Source organism: Haemaphysalis longicornis, unplaced genomic scaffold, assembly GCF_048455015.1.
Source record: "Haemaphysalis longicornis isolate Haplotype H1 unplaced genomic scaffold, Haemaphysalis longicornis Haplotype H1 scaffold_8, whole genome shotgun sequence".
Classification (NCBI taxonomy): domain Eukaryota; kingdom Metazoa; phylum Arthropoda; class Arachnida; order Ixodida; family Ixodidae; genus Haemaphysalis; species Haemaphysalis longicornis.
The window spans coordinates 49,661,426-49,675,189 of NW_027526445.1; the positions used below are offsets into that span (position 1 = coordinate 49,661,426).

At 50.8% G+C, this 13,764-nt stretch overlaps 1 protein-coding gene across 4 annotated transcripts in view; it reads left to right on the forward strand.

The window, feature by feature from the left end:
• The window catches only part of Rsg7 (Regulator of G-protein signaling 7), a 92,993-nt gene that overhangs the window by 38,287 nt on the left and 40,942 nt on the right, over positions 1 to 13,764 (forward strand). For all 4 annotated transcript variants that reach the window (XM_077682038.1, XM_077682035.1, XM_077682039.1 and 1 more), the window contains exon 2: positions 12,042 to 12,138. In XM_077682038.1, coding sequence (XP_077538164.1) covers positions 12,042 to 12,138 — 97 coding nt within the window. The remainder of the gene's footprint in view (positions 1 to 12,041; positions 12,139 to 13,764) is intronic.

Genomic DNA, 13,764 nt, shown 5'->3' on the forward strand with positions numbered 1-13,764 from the left:
GACATTCTCGGCCAGCAAATGTGGCCGCGCTTGAAACCTTCTGCACCCTCCCCCACACAACCAGCGCTGCCATCCAAGTGCTTCCAATACCAAAGCACATGCACCACAGCTACAACAAGGGGCGCCGCTCACACCGCACACGACTACTACTTAAACGACCCCACTGCCTATTACACAGACGCCGCCCCATACAGCACACACCCTGCACACGCCATCGCAATCATACACTCAACAGGCAACACCACCACTACAGCCACCGTACGCACCACATCTATTGACACTGCAGAGGAGGCGGCCATTGCACTCACCACTGCACACACGCCTACTACGCACATCACCATCCTGACTGATTCCCAATCCGCCTGCCGTCGCTACGCCTTGGGTCGTATCCCTTTCCATCCTCACCCAACGACCCACACTACCGGACATCCGTCTCGTATGGATCCTGCAGGGCATTCTCTTCTTCCCGGGAATGAGGTGGCTCACGCCACCGCCCGCGCCGTAACCTACCGGGCATTGCCGGAGGGGATGAACCACCCACCACCCCCAGACTCTCCGTATACCCTCCAGCCTTTACCCCCCACCTATGCCGATATACTCTCCCACTACCTCACCCCTCCATTCCCATCGCGGACGCTCGGATCTGGCGGCGCTTACAGACCAACACTTTCTATAACCACCAACATCTACACCGCATATCTCCGACCACCTACTCCTTAAACTGCACACACTGCAACTCCCCATTGACTGCACTCCATTTGGTATTGCAGTGCCCTACTAACCCTTCACCCCCCACCCACCCAACCTACGAGCAGTGGGAGTGCGTGGTGCGCAGCGGCCGTGGCACGTGGCCTACCGGACTATAGGATGGCCGCCCTTGCCCGCCTTCTTTAACACCCTCTTTACCCTCACCCAATTCTTAGAAACAAATGTTTACTCTCTCTGACGCGTTGACTCAAAGTCGCACGTTTGTAGTTGTGACGGTGCGATCGCCTGTTGATGGATCGTCGCAGCTACCAAATTGTCGCTGTCCCTTCGCCGTGTCTATCTGGGAGATGATGCTGCTAATACTCCTGCAGGGCTGCCCCTCTTACTGAAGCTCGCTCCGCGTTAGCCAGCGGTATTGGCCAATTACTCGACGGCTATAGCTGTTACGGCGTGCACCCACTGTTGCTGTTAGATTTTGAAGCCAAGCGTCCGCACGTGCCGCCTTGGAGGTTGTTTGCATTGCGCGTGGAAGGGTTCACGCTTTCACCGTGTATACCGTAGTACTGACTACCTGAATTCAGCTGTTCTGCTGCGCCGCTCTTGAAAACAAGTTGTGCCTGTGCCAGCAGGTTCTGTTGTAACGGACGTCCGTGAAACCAGCTGCAGCTCTGGGCTTATTCTAACCTGACAACTTCTGGGGGTATGCGTACGCCCTTGTCTTGGTCGATGGAGCTGTCCGTATGGGTTAGGAATAGCTTTGACCTGGGTGACTAGCTGTCGCGTATTCAAGGAACCCAATGCGGCGGACCAAGTCAGCCACTGTTAGACCACTGTTAACTTCTTCATCTCGCGTCTGTCTAGTCAAGCAGGATGCGCTGGGCGGGGATCCGCGCTTGAGCGTGTGCGCCTTGGGACTACAAAGACTTTTGTTTACATTATTGCGTGTGGATTTGGCCACAACAACACGCATTCGGTTTGACAAAGTTTGTCCCGGAGAACACGCTGTAGTACGGAGGCGCACTTATATTGCGCGTAAACAGCCCCCTACCCACCGCCGCCAAGGCGAGGAAGACGCGTCCGAGAACAAATATTTGCCCGTCCAGAGGCCCAGCTAGCCAGCGGATATGAAGTCCGCGCACCACACGCTCTTCTCGTGGTCTTTTGTTTCGTTATCCCTTCTGTCCCTGTGTTTTATCTTTCATCACTATCACCATCGGCATTTGCATGCGTCTTTTCTCTCACTTTCCCACCTTCCAGCGCGCTGCGAACTTTCCGTCGTTTGTTTTGTTTTGTTTTTCCCGCGCGATGGCCGCCGTCTTCTGTTACGCAATGGCCGGCATGTTCTTCTCCCCGTTTATTTCCTGCCTCGCCAGGTGAAGCGTTAATTTATTGCCTTTTGTCCGAGCCGGCCGCAGGGGAAACAGGAGGAGGGTGCGCGCGCGTTGTTTTCTTTTCCGGAGCCTTCGAGGGTCGGTCGGGCGCGCGTTTGTTCCCGCGCCGCAAGAGAGGCCGCTTTTGTCCTCCGCGCGTGTTTGCGTTTGGCGTCGTGTTTGCCGAGCGACATCGTTGAATAGTAGTGGTACAGTTTTGTAAAGTCGAATGAGGCACCTTGCCTTTTGTTGTCGCGACGATGGAGTGTCTCTAAACTCTGCTGCGCTTTTTTTAAGCTGGTCGACGCGCAAATAACGACAACAAACTTGTGGAAAGAGAGAAAGAAGTCTGCGTCCTTGCCTTGCTTCGCTGGAGGCGGTCTAAAAAACAATGAAATATGCGATGGGTCGTTTTTCTTTTCAACTGAACACGTTATAGTCGTTTCCACGTCGCCGCCGCATCGTTTCGGATCGCCTCCTTTGTACGTTTGGGATTGGTTCTCTCTCCATCTCCTTCTCTTTCTCTCCCTACATCTCCTCCTCTCCCTCCCTCCCTCCCTCCCTCTCTCTCTCCCTCTACCACTTTTTGTGTATGTGCGTGTGCTTGTGCATCTCCTTTTAGAGCGAAAGCTCTATTGCTACCGGTACAAATTCAGAAAACAGCTGGTAGCGTCAATCTGACCTTCAAGCTCAACCAATTGACATTGTCAGCTCGTGCTTCGCCTCGTGCGGTTGCGCAGTGAAAGCGTCTAGCCGCTCGTTCGTTTCAACGGGAGGTATGCCGAAAGGAGGACGATGGGAAATTTTGAAAGCGTGTGCCAACAGAAAATGATATATACGAGGAAGAGCAGACATGCATCCAAGTCCACTGCGCGTCCGCGCCTATACAGTGCCGAGCAAGGTCTGTGTTTTGTCTTTCGATTGATTGATTTGGGGTGTTGAATGCGCTGGAACACCTGGGCTAGAGGCGCGCCGGCTCCGGGTTAATTTCGACCACCTGGGGATCTTTGACGTGCGCTGAAATCCCGACACACGGGCGTTTTCGCTTTTCGCCTCCATCAGAAAAGCAGCCACCGTGGCCGGGTTTAGCGTCACTCAATAAAGGCTTTTAGAGTATCTGCACTCTTTTCTCTCATTGTTATGTGCCACCAGGAGTTTCATTGGTCGGTCGGCACCGCGTGATGTTCGCTAGAGCGGCCGGTCGCACTCTTCCCGTCACATCCGGTGGCGGTTTCGTTGGGAGAGATGGCAACACTGCAAGTCAGAAATAGAATGGCCCCCAGACGCTCCCGGGTGCACGAACGAAGTGGTGGTACTCTTAAGAATAGCTTATTTAGTGACGCTATATCCGGAATCGAACCCCTGTGCTGTGTGTTGAGGTGAAACTGTGGGCGCGTTCACTGCGCGCCTCGGCGCGTCGTTCGACAAACTTGGTCACGTCAAACTTTTGTGCTCGCATTCAATTCTCCGCGTGTTCCCCGAGCAAGCTAGCCAATTAAGCATTGCCCAGGGCTTACCTCTTGTGTATACCATTAAAGATTGCTCTCGGGCGATCGGATCGAAATAGCGCCGCAAGTTAATGGCCCGTAACGGTGAAAACGCACGCTTGGCAGTAGCGGTGGAAACACCGGGAATGTGCAATCTACGTGCGCTGACAAATATGCGAGTGTCGTACTTACGGCCTGGTCATTTGTCGTTGCTCGTTGCAGGCGCATGTTCGCTGTTCCAACGAGCGCTGTCTAATCTCGCCTGTATACTTGAAACGAGGTTTTTTTCTTCCGCTTATCTGTAGCAGTGACGTCTGTGGTTGGTACTAGATGCGAAGGTAACCGTAACTTCGATTCCGTAGAGCAAGCAGAGCTAAGCGACCAAAAGCGCGCGTTCCCACAAGCGCCTGTTGCGTCGTTGAATCCGTTGAATACAGCGCGCCTTCAAAAAAAAAAAAAAACTGTGGTTGATTCCTCTGTCATAGAAATCGGTAAAACACGAAAGTGACATATGCAGCGAAATCTGCAGCTGAACATGATTTGCGGGTCGGCGGCTGTCTTGTGGGGGTGCTTGGCGGGCGACGCCCTGCCAAAGGTGTACTGGCGTCATTTCCGTCACGAATATATGACGTCAGTGAAATGTTGGTGTACCCCGCCATAAAACACTTTGGTGTTTAAATATAAAACCTTAAAACGAACAACCCGAAGGAATACGTACTCTTTAGTACTAAAGGTTGCTTCCCCGCAAGAAGACCCTGCGTGCAGGGGTGCACCCTTTACAGGCCGCTTGTTTCGTTGTATACTGGCGTCACTTCTTTGAGGAATATGACGTCAGTGATATCTTCGTGAATCCCGGCCATAAAACACTTTCGTGTCAAAAACTTCGCCGTGCAGCTGGTTGACCGCAACTAAGCCAAGTTTGTCCAGCCGTAGCTCCATTTTTGTACCGCGAGCGCGGAGTGAATGCCTACACAATTGCACTATATATACGACTCAAAACACTGACGCTGCTCGGGACTTGGATGCATCATTACCCCCGAGCGCACAAGCAACTCCCGAGAGAGCTGGAGCGACTCCTCCGTGCCCTTCAAACGAACACTTTCCCCCTTCCAACCAGAAGCCACATTTTGGCTCCTACCTGTTTCCCCCCGCAGTGCCGCTTCTGCGAGGCTCCCGGGACACTCTATCACATTGTGGGAGGCTGCGACCAATCCCCTCTTCCCCGCCCAATCCCTATCCCACCCATGAGCTTTGGGAGAGAGCCTCGGCCAGCTCCGCCCTCGAGGATCGGCGTCAGCTGGTCGCGAGGGCTGTGGACGCGGCCCGAGCTCAATGTGTCCTGGACTAAGGAAACCACCCCGAAGACTCCATTTTATTTTATTTTTTTTTCAAAAAGAAAGTTTATTCTTTCCCTCCCTCCCTCTCTCTATCTCCACCAGCCCCTTGTGCCATTTACTGATGGCACGCGCCGTTAATATTCCCCCGTATGCCCATGTATGCACCTCTCGTTGGAACGAACTGGCGAATACACGCTTTCATTGCGCAACCGCACAAGGCGACAGTGGCTCCTTGTGGCAGTAGGATCGGTTCCAAAGTATAGTATTCCGTACGGCTATAGCCTGGCCGAGCCACGCGAAAATCGCACTGAGCAAGGAGGCGTATCACTGCACCCTTTAGGCGCGAAATTTATATTTGGCACAATCAACACGTCTCCGTCAATGATGTCCCTTGACGTGTAGTGGAACTAGCACACTGATGGCCGGGCGGCGAAACAAACTCGGGTGTTGTCACTAACCGTGACTATGCCGTTTCCGCAACCGTGGCAAAGTTGGTGTTAGTCGTGTGAATGGAAGGCGGCTGGTGTCAAGAAATTACAGCAGAAGATAGAAGGTCCCACCCTAGAGCCACTAGCTTATTTAGTGGCTCTGTCTCATCTCAGAATTAGCTGATGCGTACACGGTGATAATACAGCAAACTGGATATGATGGCGCATGCCGTCGACTAAAACGCGTACTGTGCATTATCTGCTGGGTTTAATCGTCAAACCGTTAGCACCGCGCAGAACCTGACCGCTATAAAGGGTTGTGACCTTACGCAACCGAGAGCACAAGTCAGAATGAATAATGGAAGTAATAGCAGCGGTGCCGACTAGAGCTTCTGCATTGATGCCTTCAACGAGAACAGTTAATGTATTGGATGACTGAAACGGAGGACTTATGATGGAGTGGATTATGGCGCGCGCAGGTAGGTGCCTCCGTAGGCGCAGCAAAGTCCCACGTGGCAGCTGGCAAGCGGTGAGACTGGAGTGTCACTAAGCGCTGGCAAGTCGATATGGTGTCATTACCACTTGTGGGGTTTTGCAGGGCGAGAGCTTAAAAAGCAAAGTTGGGAATGCCCATGATGATGTGACGCACGCGCTCGTCCTCTGTCATGCTGGCGTTGACGCGTCTGCGAAGGGCCAGGACGTCCTTAGTGTATGACGTGGGCGTTTCGCCTGGGTGTTGAACCCGTACATCCGGCTTTTTCTTGGCGGCCCCTGAGCGTGTTGAAGACGTCCCCAAAAAATCTGGCGTAGTTCCGTAGTAAGGCGGCCCAGGTAGTGAGTTTCTCTTCGGGGTTTAAAAACCACGTCTTCGCCATTTCAGTTTGGTACCAGCTGACGTCGAGAAGTTTGAGAGAATCGTCCCACCTATTGAAAGAGCTGACACGTCATTTCCGCGGAGTCCGGCGAAGATTTGGGGGTCACGCTGTCTGCTGCTGATCGTCCAGGATGCCGTACAGGTGGGCAGGCGGGGTTATATGTCACCCGCAGGGTTGACTCCTTCCGCCTGCATGTCGGAATTTTGGCCGAAATATTCGCCGACCCGATCGGAGCTCCAGAAGAGACGTTGTAGACGACGTCGTGGGGTCTAACTGCACCCTCACCATTTAAGAGGCTCAGGCGAGAAGGCTTGGTTGAAGGCGAGAAGGCCCTTTATTCTGCAGCGAGCATCCCGAATCCTAGCAATTGTCGTGAAGCGTCGCGCGTCTAAACGATGATTTATTGATGATGAACGGGTGGGGTAAAAAGACGAAGATGCAGTGATGGCAAATAAACGGAGGGAAAACCATGAAGAAAGCTCGGCGCCTAAAGTTATTCACTGGCGCTCCCACAATACATGTCGATTTTTTTAATAAATTTTGCTCCGTCCGCTAACACCTGCTCGGTTAGTTTACATAAAACTCAAATCCTCTATTCTCTAAAAATAAACAAACACAGATACGCCCCATGGACGGTGACGTCATTGTCCTTATGTTCATCGTATTTTCACCGATTCCAGTGCGCCGCGCAGCCTGCCTGCTAGGTTCGAACTCGAGCGAGTGAACAGTGGATGTTTTTTTTCCGTCAGTGTGTTTTGCGAGAGCTCTGCGAAACATTTCATGAACGCATATGGACAGCTGTTGAACGTATACAGATGCGTGCAGGTACCTGCTAACGCCGGTGGAGGCTTCCGTCGAAGGTAGATTCTGAACAATGTCCAGGCTTCCCTCACCTGTCTCAGTTTTTCTATTTTGCCCGCCTGGGTTCAAAAAGAAGGCCGTTGTGCGGTAGTGCAGACAACTTCGATATAACGAGGGTGGAAGAAAAGAAACGTTTGCGCATGCTTCTTGCAAGCGCATAGCCTCACTCTGTTGCTCTTGCACTTTGCAGGCCGCCGGACGTGAACCGTGAAAAGGGTGGAGGTGGACAGAAGCATATCTCTTTCTTGTTGTTTTTATCTTTGAAGGATTATTTTCCTCGCTTCCTTCCACTTATGAAATGAAAATTCCCAGAACCGTTCGTAGCACAACCTCTTCTCTCCCGTGGAACTACGGCAGAAAGAAAATACGTGGCGAAAGGGGAGGTGCTTAGATGTCATTCGCTCGTTCGCTCGGCGTAACGTGAAGTCGACGGGGCTAAGAAAACGGCCAGCCTTTCCGACGTCGTAGGCCTTTTACATCGCTTGTCTTTGGAGGCGGCTGGAAAGATGCGCAAGCCCGTACATTTTCAGCGCTTTTCGGGGCACCACGCGCCTTTCTGATGTTGATGTATCGCGTTGCTCAGCCTTGCGAAATGTACAGTAAAAAAAAAAAAAGGAATGGCGGAAGTGGAGCCAACGCACTATCGTGTCACCGCTCGTGTTTAACAGCGGTAAAATGCCACCGGCTTCGTCCGGGACAGGCGACGACATCCTGAAAGCCTCGCGCAAAAACCTGGGCGTCGTCTGCTTCCGTTTCGGCGGTGGAAAAGGAAGAAAAGAAAGTTAACGAGTGTGGTTGTACGTTGGGCGCTTGCATTATTTTTTTTTTTCGCTTTTCCTCTTTATTGCTACCTCGTGACGTAGTTTCCGGTTTCCGTTTTTTTTTTTTTTTTCGTGGCCTTTCGTTGGTCGTCTGCCGGAAGGCGATAACCGTTCCGGTTCAGGGACGTCGTCTGCAACGCCGGTCGTCTGCGCGCTGTATACACCGCCCGCGGGCGCAGGCCGCAGGTTTTTACCTCTACTTTTTGTGTCTTGTTCTTTTTTCGTTCAAGGTATTCCTTTGCCTCGATTTATTTTTGTGTATTTAGTACCGGCGCACTTGTTTGTCGAAATTCCCTGGAGCAGCTATCCAGAAAGGCCCGTTATGCACTTACATAATTTCACTTTCTTCTGTTGGCGTTTCTAAAGTTTCCACAGCGACGTCGTCTTTGAAAGAAAAATGGATCTTGAAAAAAGAGGAATAATTCTAGGCACATATTGGGCTTTAATTAGAAACGGTACTAAAAAAATTTTGAGTTTTCCTGCCGCGTCAAGAAGACATTATAGCAAGGGGAAATTCACAGGTATTCATAGTAAACTGCACCACTTGGCAACATTTTTTTATCTACAAATAGAGTGAGGAAAGAAGGAATCCCTAAAAAACGTCCGCACGGCAGAATATTTCAGTAATTTTTGCTCACATAGTCTCCATACAGAATGCGGAGTAAACAGAAAGGTGTCAGGATTAAGGTTTTTTTTTTTTTTTTGATAGATAAAGCACATTAAGTTCTCGGTAAGCTGTTTTGGGAGTGATGTAACGCTGGTACGGAAATTGTAATCACCTGCGACAATGCTAGCGTTGGGCACGCTCTAACTTTTCGCGTAATAGGCCAATCGCAGGTCCCAGGCGGCACAGCCATACTCCATGATGGACCTTACATTGTCGAAATATCTGTTCTAGAAGGGGGGGAAGGGGGGGAGCACAACAGAGGCGCGCTCAAGAGCGGCATAGAAAGGAATGCAGTCCACGTGACCTGTGGTGACGTCATGCGGCCGCTATCCGGCGGAGGGCGAGGGTTACGCCACGCGGTTATAAGAGGCACGTGCCATCGCACGTGAACATCACGGGCAACGAGGTTGCAGACGCCATGGCCAAAGGTGCTGCTCGCCAGGCAGGGTTTCCAGCCTCCCGGGATGTGGTGTCATTTGACGCTGCAAGGACTATCCTGGCACGAGTGGTGGAGGCCATGCATCCAGATGCCCGAGTAGTCAGTGGCCAGGCCCCACGGGTCTTGCCCGGACGCATTAGCAGAGACGCCCGGTCGCTCCTTCTTCGCCTGCGGCTCAATTGCTGCAACGTGGGAGCGCGCTTGCACCACCAAGGCCGCCGAGCATCCCCCACCTGCGCCGACTGCCCAGAGCCCGAGACGCTAGAGCACTTGCTGTGCTCTTGCCCGCAGCACGACACCGCAAGGGCACAACTCCGGGCCGAACTCCAGCGACTCGGTGCCCCAAGCCACAAGCTAGAAGACTCCCTGTTCCCCACGGGACCGGACGCCACCCGACGGGAGGTCTTCCAGCACCTAGTCAACTTCCTGGTTACAACAAGACTAGCGCTGCGTTTGTAGCCATCGAGTCATGGACTAAACGAACGCGATATAGACTATCTCCCACTCTCCTACCGCTCTTCTCTTCCCCCTTCTCCCTTCCTATCCTTTGAAGCCCCAATCCCCTTCCCTGGACTGGGTCGTATGAGGGTGAACTCCCCGTTGAGTTCAACAATATCCCCAGGCCTTTTCTCTTCCCTCCTGTGTTAATAAATCACCACCACCACCACCACCACCCCACCCAGTCTAGCATGTGTTCACATTTGCCTAGTAAAATGATCTACCTGAGCGAGCGGCTGCCTCGCCACATTTTTTCCTTATTGTCACCGTAGCCCTGCTCTTGTTCGTCATCATATCGCACGATGGTCATTTTTTTTTCAACGTCAGAGTGGAAACTATTAAGGGCAAACTAAACCGAAATTCCACCTCGGCTGAATTTATTTTGAGCCTGCTGCAGGTGCAGCTGCGACGTGACAGCTAGTCCCCTTAAATTCCTCGTTAATCAATTGGAAGCGTTTGCAATAGCTTTGCAGCAGACGACGCTACACCTGCCGGCAATTCGCGCAGACAGCCGTGCAGCGGAAGTGGCGTTCCTGCCGGCCCGGATAAGCGTTGGTTCGCTGGTCAGCGAGGCGGCTGGTCAACCGGTCGAGCTCCGCTGGACGCGCTTCTCCCGGGGCTGCTGCACGTGCGACAAAGGGCTTGTGTGCAGGCTTTCGCCCAAGCGGCTGGTTGGCCGGTCGTTGCTGTCCGGCTGCAATGTCACTTCCGCTTGGCTGTATACAATGACGATGCATTTCGTAGTTTCGGTTTCAAGATCGACAGTTATCGCTGGTCTCTTGAGTGAGTGAGTGAGTGAGTGAGTGAGTGAGTGAGTGAGTGAGTGAGTGAGTGAGTGAGTGAGTGAGTGAGTGAGTGAGTGAGTGAGTGAGTGAGTGAGTGATTTATTGATACAGAAAGTGGAAAATAAGGGGGATATTTTGAGCTCAGTTGGAGTTCACCAGCATACAACCCAGTCCGGGGGAAGGGGAGAAGGGGAATGAAAGGGGATAGATGAGAAAAAATGGGGATAAAGAAAGAGGGAAAGAGAGAAAAAGGGAGATAAGGAGTGTGTAAGGGTCTTCCTCGAGGAGACGAACCTCATACAACGGCTGTAGCCGAATGCCTGTCGCTAGTCTCTTCCGGCGTGCATGCGCATATTTCGGGTGTTACATTTTGTACCTTGCCGTCTTTTTAGTAAGATTTGGCGTTTTCAAGAGGTTGAAATTTTCACGGCGGTTTGCCCTAAAGCCCTAGATGTTTTCTTCTTTTTTTGTCACTAATACGAAAATAAAATATTTTATTGTTTAGCACGGGGAAACTGGTTCATTACAGTTTGTGAACTTTTTACACAACCAGACTTGCCCTCAGCTATGCTGCAGCTTACGCTACTTTAACCGTTGGCCCAACGACGTGAAAGGACGCATCTTAAACCCTCTTTCGTCAGCAACTTTTTGCATGTGGAAATTTATATCCAGTAGTATCACTACATTACGAAAAACCACGCAAAAGAACGTGCGACCGCGGTATACCCCTTGTAAAGATGCTTCGCGCTTGCATGTCTCGTAGCAGATCATGGGTCATTCGACTCATTGAATGTGGATGACCTGTAGCGAACCGTTTTAGCAGACGACGTAGATGCGACACAGAATTTAGGTGGAAGGTACGAGGAAATTTTATTTCTCTTGGGGACTAACGGCGCATATGCCGTACAAAGATACATGCATGTTTTTATTTTGACTCTAGTGATCTTGAAAGTGGGGCCTCTTGATAAGTAACCTACACAAAATGCATATCCAAGTGCTGAGGCATAAACTTGAGGTCCAAATCATGTTTTCTTTTTTTTTTGACATTGAGACGTTGGTTTTTTAATGCCTCGCGCTATCGAATTCCCTCCGCTTCAAAGACACGTGGAGGCTCAGGAGTTTCTGTTCTTAGGCTTCAGAAATAGATGTAACCCTAGCCTTGCAAGCTTCGCTCAAAAAGTAAAAAAGAATGCGGATGCCCTGTTGTTGGCTGCTGCGCTGCCGGACGAATTCGGCAAAAACGCCACGGTGCTCCGGGTGACCTTTGACCTTTCATCACTAACTGCTCAAAAAATGTGATGGAGTGAGGAACTTTGAAGAACTTCAAAGGAGAGCCGTCCGTCCATCTCCCTTTGGAGCTGGCATCATATACCCGAACGGACATTTGATTCTTCGTGATATGTATCGTGCCTGCGCCTCCAGTTCATGGAGAGCGCATATATGTTTGTGACTCTTGTGCTGCTCGGGCCGAGCGATTGTAGGCACACATTGAAAGCCCCGTTCGCCTACAACACTCTCACTCACTCACTCACTTACTCGCAAGGAGCTCGGGTTCACCAAAGTTGTCACGTGTCAAAAATGACTACACCGAAAGGGGACAACGCGTGGTAAACCTTGCTTGGAATAGGCAGTATTAATGGCCGAAGGGAGGTAGAATCGTGGCTCATCGTGTGGCATGTCGTTCTCCTCTGTTACGTGCGCTGCGGTGCACTTGTGGATGAGGATGCAGAAGATGTTGACCCCTGCCTCTTCTTGGACTGCGCAGATGGAGCAAATCGTGGAGCGCATGCAGAACGAGCAGACCGGCGTTCCCGTGCGGACGGTCAAGAGCTTCATGTCCAAGATTCCCAGCGTCTTCACGGGTGAGCTCTCTCTCTCTCTCTCTCTCTCTCTCTCTCTCTCTCTCTCTCTCTCTCTCTCTCTCTCTCTCTCTCTCTCTCTCTCTCTCTCTCTCTCTCTCTCTCTCTCTCTCTCTCTCTCTCTCTCTCTCTCTCTCTCTCCCTCTCTCTCTCTCTCTCTCTCTCTCTCTCTCTCATACGCACGTGCCGCGTAAATTGTATAGGTAAGGGCGAGACATCAGGACTGCATGAAACTTTGGGAAAAATGAAGCTGGATGGTTATAGATTTTTATTGCCGAATAGAATCAATTCAGACAAACACGATGCGAACGCTCTTTCAGGGCCTTCTTTGCTTTTTGAGGTTAGGGCAGGATGCTTAAGAACTAAGAGCCTTGTGGGGAAGTATTCACAAAATGATGGGGTATGCGTGGTCTGCGGAAAAGAAACAGAAACTATGCGGCACATGGTGTTTGAATGCGAGTGTGTCCATCCAAAACTACACGAGTGAAATATTCGGCTTCTAGAAGCCAGAGGATTTAAGGGTAGCACAGAGGGAGTTCACTTCAAGGCTGTCGAGGGGACGAAAAGAAGACTAGAATGCTGGTGGACGAAAAGCAGAGAGGGGAATATGGCCTAGGACAGCTACCACCTCTGGCTGAAAAAAGTATTTTGAGCCTGCCATAAAAGCATCGCTAGAGTTAAACAAAGAGTATAAAACGTAGATGCATTAGTTTCTTTGGTAAGATGACACGTCATTAGCTTGTTTCATTGGGGATACCATTAGCAGTCAAATGAATAAAACCCTCAAGTCGGTTGCTGACAACCTGCGTCCCGATTCAAAGGGAGGGCCACTAATCATGATCATCATCATCCATCCGTCCATCCATCCATGTGCCATTGTAACCTGTTTTAATTTTGGTTAAGAACTGACTGCTCAAAGGCGGCGCCGTCTAAATTTTTTTTAACGCTGTACGCCAATGCGTTTTTTCCGCCCGGTGGATTAGTTTACGATTTTATGCTCTATCTATGGGTGCCAATCACTTTGCCCGTTGTCCATGTGATTGAGGTATCTATGTATGCAGGCGTGTTAAAATTTAGTCTAAAAATTGGACCTCCGACGCGCTGCCTTTGGAGCGCCTTCAGCATTAATTATGTCGCCGGCATTGCTCAGAAAGATGCGGAGGCCTCCGTTAATAATTTAAAACTTGCCTCATAACTTAAAAAGCTCACTTTACCGGCCTTACGAATTTTAAGCAACTACCCATAGGCGCACCGTCGCTATACCGCTGCCCTATACTCAACTTCAAATGCTAGCTACTAGCCCTACCATTGTTCCTGCACGAGGCAAATGACGCACGTTCTAGAAATTAAGGCTCCAAAAGCTGTGCTGTTTGGCTGTTTATGAAAAACACCGAAGGTTGGCGCTGTTCAGGTAATTATATCCAAAAAAGGAATTGTTAATCGACGCGGCGCTCAGTTCATATTTTAAATAACGTTCAGCGCAACTGACACGCGCACACCAGTGAACAAAATGCTCCTTCCATCGGTATTTTATCCGCAGTTTGTTAGCCGGCCCGCTCGTTTCATCGCCGTTTTTTTTTTCTTTCATCAAAGGTATAGCATGACTTGTTGCGCGAGCGAGCGGAAGCT